This window comes from Physeter macrocephalus, chromosome 9, assembly GCF_002837175.3.
Source record: "Physeter macrocephalus isolate SW-GA chromosome 9, ASM283717v5, whole genome shotgun sequence".
NCBI classification, from domain to species: domain Eukaryota; kingdom Metazoa; phylum Chordata; class Mammalia; order Artiodactyla; family Physeteridae; genus Physeter; species Physeter macrocephalus.
In genome coordinates, this window is record NC_041222.1 from 17427832 (window position 1) to 17433831 (window position 6000).

Here is a 6000-nt window from a genome sequence, read left to right on the forward strand (position 1 = left end):
ACGTACTAGAGTTTTAATTTTGAGAATCCTTGTAGTACAGTTAACCCTTGAACAATATGGGTTTGAACTGTGTAGATCCACTAATAATCAGATAAGTCTATTCCTAGTACACTACTACATGATCCATAGTTGGTTGAATCTACAGATGCAGAACCATGGATACAGAGGCCTGACTGTAAAGTTATAGATGGATTTTTGACTACATGGGGTTGGCGCCCCTATCCCCTGTGTTGTTCAAGTGTCAACTGTATATGCCTGGTATTTGCCATTCCCATAGTCTGAACTTTGAACTATGACCTAGAGCAGAACCAAAGAAAACTCATACATTTAAAAGCCAGGTAAGATTGAAAGAACTAACCAAAAAGCCTGAGAAGGAATAGTCAGAGGTACGGTTCAAGAAAAGAGTGGTGTCAAAGAACATTTAAAGAAGCAAGGTATCAACATAAAGACTGGATAAATTAAAGATGAAAGAGTAAAAGGGATCCCGAGACCATACAGTTGAGAGCTGCTGTTCTAAGAGATGCAAGGTGTAAAAGGTAAGACACCACCGCCAGAGACTAGAGCAGGAGCAACTAGAGCTGTGGACTCCTGGGCTTCCGCCCAGCGGCATCAGTGCATTCCAACTGAAGCAGCAACGGCAACAGCCACAGCCTCCGACAGCAGCAGGGGCACACGCTAGCTGGTTTCAGCTCTGAGGCTACAGAGCCCTTTACTCATCTCTGGGTAATCTTGAGCTGTTCCAGCACCTCTGTAACAATTTCCTAAGATTAAGCCTTTTCCTGTTTGAAATAGAGTGATTTCTGTTTTCCCCGATTGTTGGACACTAACTCATATGAAGCAGAGTAATCCCAGAAAACAGTCTCTCAAAGATAGGAATGTGGGTTTGGTACATCCAGGTGATCTTAAGTTGATTAAACAACTATTTTGCCCCTATGTGCTATGGGAAATCAGCCAGCCATTTTCCATGGCAATGAGGGCACCATGGAGTTCAAGTTCAATTAGGTCAGAGGGCCAATCCCATATCTTGTGAGATATTACTGCTGTTGGAACCTTGCTGCTGTAGCAGCTAAACAAGGAATCCAGAAGCCCATACTCTACTGAAGCTGCCATTCCCACCTGTTCCCAGTCTTCTACCTCCCTACCATTTCCAGTAGTACAGAAGAGTACCAAAGGGCAGGAATGGGGATGCCATCCAACAGACCAATAATGAGTACTTATAGCAGGCACTGTACCAGGTATAGTTACAATGGGAAAAGGGGTAAAAAACCCCAGATTGATTTTGACAGATTAGGTGTGAAGGGAAGGATGGAAAGACATTATCCAACAGGTAAAACTGAAAGTCGGGATAAAAAGGCACTTTCACTGCAAGTACAATACAAGCAACAACATGCAGATGGGGACCTATAAGGCTACAAGGTGGAATAAAGGCTGCAGGTGAATAAAGATGAAATGTGAGACAGATTTAGTAACACCTTATACTCATTTCAAAGACACTTTGTAATAAACCTGTACACAGATCAAACTTTGTTAAAACCTCATTTAAAACCCACACTTGGAAAATGGAAAATTATCTGCTTTAAGGAAAGAAGTATGCTTAACTCTAACAATACAATTTAAAGGATTCAATATACAGAACATTAACTTACAAAAGTCTTTAGTAACATCAACTGAATTATCTAAATCATTTAGCCCCTTGATTGTAAGCAACCATGAAAATGAACATTTTCATGATCTAGAAAAATGAAACTTAAACCTCCTCCCTGTCTCTTACAAGGTAATTTACAATGTAGATACTTACCAAGTGCACTTGTTGCATCTTCAAAAAGGTTTGACCGAGAAGAATCACCTGATGTACTGTAAAATGTTTTTAGAAAATCATGTATCAGAAAGTATGTAAAATTTACCTTAAAATTTAGTAGCTATCCAATTTGTAGAGATTCTTTGATTTTAATTAAATGTAGAAGTCTGGCTACAGTGTTCAAAAAGGCTTCCAGATTAAACCCCAAAGCTTTATCCATAACATTTATGGCATGGGAAGAATTTTCAATTTTAATACTCATTCTGTTCTGCAAATCCATCATTTAAAATGTCCAAAGATATAAAAGAACATCCTTACAGAGAGCTTTCCATTTAAGGAATACAAAAAAGATAACATACAACTAATTCCCTGAAAGAATTTACAAGAAAAATTAAATAATCTGTAAGTCAAGTCACAGTAAAAGAAATATCAAAAGCTGTATATGATAAACAGCACATGCAGAAACTGCATTAGGCTGGAAAGGTCTGGGAAGTCTTTACATAGTAGAATTTCATTTAGGTCTTATAGTTAAGTTCTGAACACAGAAACTGCAAGAAAGCCTTCAGGTCAAGGAACGTAGCATAAACAAAAAGATGCAGAGGCAGGATAGACCCAAGCTGTAACCAAGTTTTAAGCCAGTTTAAAAGGACTAAGTTTTGTTAGGCAATTGCAGAAGATGAGTCTAGAAAACAAAGAAGACACAAACACAATAATGAAAGACCATAAAGAGAAGGCCAAAGAAAAATAAACTGAGGTTTACAAAAGTGGTAAAGACAGCAGTTAGCAGTTTTGAGTAAAACATACACACAACACAATACACACATATACCTCCTCTGTCCCAATTTTAGAAACAAAACACAGTAGACTTCAGTTCTTAGAAAACCCTACAGCATAGTAAGAGTAACAGAAATACCTAAGTTTGAATTCATAAATTACTTTGTAAGCCTCAGTCAGTTCTTCACCAATACAATGAGGTCAACAATGGTACCCATGTATCCCCAAGTGTTGTGGGTAGGGTTACTGCTGGTAAAGTGCTCAGCAAAGTGCCTGGTATCGTAACACTCAACATGATTGTTATGATTAAGACAATCCTTTGGTATAATTTTGAACATATCTTCATCAACTAGATAGTAAAATTAACATGTAGAAGGCAAAATTTCAAAAAGAACTATATACTACAGTTCTATACTATATATATAGGAAAACAAACTCTCCTGCCTTAGACCTGACTTGTGTCTTGTTGTTGTGTGTTTGAAAAATTACTGCATGTCAGCAGAACTACAACTGCCTCAATTTTTCCCAGAGATGCATAGTATTCCATTTAATTGACCAAATCAAACTATTAAGACATTTTTTGTTTGCTTTCCAACCTTTAAATTCTTTCTGTAGTCAAATGTATTAATCATTCCTTTTATGACTTTTTTGGGTTAAGAGTATTTTCCCATGCTCTCCTCTAGTTTATGGTTTCACTTTTACATTAAATCTCTATCCATCTAAAATTTATTTTTATGAGTGTAAGATGTGATCCATCTTTTTTTACCTCCAGATGGCTAGACATTTATCCTAATAGCATTTTCCCCACAATGGTCTGAAATTACATTTTTATCTTATATTAAGTCCCTGTATGTATTTTGGTCTGTTTCTAGACTACTATTTCACCAAGCAGTCTTTCTAGTTAAGAGCCATACTAAATTGTAATCATTACCATGCATAATACGTTTTACTATCTGGTAGAATTAGACCCCTTTGTTACTGTTCTTTTAGAGAACAATTTGTGCTATTTTTGCACATTGTTTTAAAATTTCTTTTTAAACATTACAGATAAGACTGAGATACCGTTTAACCACCATTCAATCTTGATTCTGCCTGCACACTCCTCCCCTCCTCATCCACAGAGGAAACCACTTTATCAGTGTGTTGTCCCTCTGACACTGTTTTTGTACACATTAATATGCCACCCACAGAAAATATGCTATGTTGTTATGTGGCTTTTGTTTGGTTTGTGGTTATTGCCTATACTGTTCTGCAATCTGCTATTTTCACTTGATAACAAAGCCTTGAAACCACATTTATTTAATATGCATATATACTGCATACTTTAACTGGCCTGTAGTATTGGATATCAGAGCTCCTCAAACTTTAGGAAGCCTAAGAATTCACCAGGAGAGCTTGTTAAAATACAGATTTCTAGGACCCACGCCCAGAAATTCTTATTTAGAGGTCTAGGGTGGAGCCTAACAATTAATTTCAAACAAACTCCCAGGGATGCTGATGTTGCCTATTCACTACCACACGTGAATAGCACAGTTCTCTAATACAAATAACATGTCAAGTCATGCCCTTACTAATGGATATTTAGGTTGGTTCCAATTTGTCCTCAGTTACAAGCAATACAGTCCTTGTGCACAAGTGCAGTTTCTCTAATGTAGATATCAACAAGTGGAATTTGCACTGCAATATGTGGTTTTTAAAGAACAAAACTGACCTAAAGAAACAAATCCCCAATAATGAAATGTCAGGCCAGGGTAATAAACAAACTTTCTGACACTCCTCAAATTCATACCAGCATATCTCCTGATAATTATCTCACTGAGTTCTGTGCTTTATAAGACACTAAATGTTTTATAGCACAAATGAAGAAACTAAGGCACATTTAAGCAGCTGCTTTTCTGAGCTTCCCTCATCCTTCCCTTTCTGTGCTATCCTTCTCTGAGGTGTATAATTTGGGGAAATAAGAGTATAGGGTTGGGCTTCTCTGGTGGCACAGTGGATAAGAATCCGCCTGCCAATGCAAGGGACACGGGTTCGAGCCCTGGCCTGGGAAGATCCCACATGCCGCTGGGCAACTAAGCCCGTGTGCCACAACTACTGAGCCTGCACTCTAGAGCCTGTGAGCCACAACTACTGAGCCCACGTGCCACAACTACTGAAGCGTGCGCACCTAGAGCCTGTGCTCCGCAACAACAGAAGCCACCGCGATGAGAAGCCCACACACTGCAACGAAGAGTAGCCCTCTCGCCGCAACTAGAGAAAGCCACACACAGCAACGAAGAACCAAAAGCAGCCAAAAATAAATAAATAAATTTATATATTTTAAAAAAAGGGTAAAACGTTGGTGTATAAAGCCCGAGTAAGTAGGCAACTCTGGAGTCTGCTTTTCTGACCATCAACTCCTTTATGTAATCTCTATGGTTCTGAAAAGATAATCCTGACTCTTGAGAACAGATAAATAAAACTGTACCCCCAAGAAGAAATAAAAAGAATAGAGATAAGAAAAAAGACTTGAATTGATGATATTAGCACATTAAAATGGATTGATCAATTTGGAAATTCTTACACTATGGACCTTTTTAAAAGGAGCTTAAAGCAATTAAGAAAATAAGATATACTGTACCATGTACCAACTCAAGACATATTTAATTACGTTTACAATGTTTAAATGATTTGGAAAACCAATTTGTGAAATTTATAAGTTCCCTCCCATACACAGAAAAGATGTAACAGCCTTTTGATGCAATAGCATAGGCCGACTCTGGGTTGTCTCCCGCTAGTTAAGGGTGATTGTATGTAATTCTAGCTGTATGTGGGAGAAGTACCAAATTAGGCAACAGTGTTTCGGAATGCCTAAAGCAAAGTACAGCAGGCTGACATAGGGAAAATATTTTACTACCTGAACCTGTGTTCTCTTGGGGAATTAAATCCTTGAAAAGATGACCGAAGCAGCAACAAACCAGGTGACTCAAACCCCTCCCAACATGGTTGACTGAGTCAAAGAAACGGCACTCAAAGACAGAACACTAAAATGAAAGATGATGAGGAAGAATTCATGACTAAATTCTTTCTCATCATTGTATTTATCACAGACATCCTTCTATGTCAGTGTTTACAAATGCTGCATAGTTTTCCACTGTGTCTGGTCCTGATTCCAGGACTCTACTGCCACTGAGGTCCTGAGTTGCACCAAAGTCACAAAATACAAACCACTTGCTTCAGTGCCAATACATACTGGACACAAAGCAACTCAGGCTCTCAGATAAAGAAGAGATTCCGGGCTTCCCTGGTGGCGCAGTGGTTGAAAGTCGGCTTGCCGATGCAGGGAACACGGGTTCGTGCCCCAGTCTGGGAGGGTCCCACATGCCGCGGAGCGGCTGGGCCCGTGAGCCATGGCCGCTGAGCCTGCGCGTCCGGAGCCTGTGCTCCGC

At 39.0% G+C, this 6000-nt stretch overlaps 1 protein-coding gene across 2 annotated transcripts in view; it reads right to left on the reverse strand.

The window, feature by feature from the left end:
* The window catches only part of RAD23B (RAD23 homolog B, nucleotide excision repair protein), a 45106-nt gene that overhangs the window by 17820 nt on the left and 21286 nt on the right, over positions 1-6000 (reverse strand). For both annotated transcript variants that reach the window (XM_024126206.3, XM_024126207.3), the window contains one exon: positions 1799-1854. In XM_024126206.3, coding sequence (XP_023981974.1) covers positions 1799-1854 — 56 coding nt within the window. The remainder of the gene's footprint in view (positions 1-1798; positions 1855-6000) is intronic.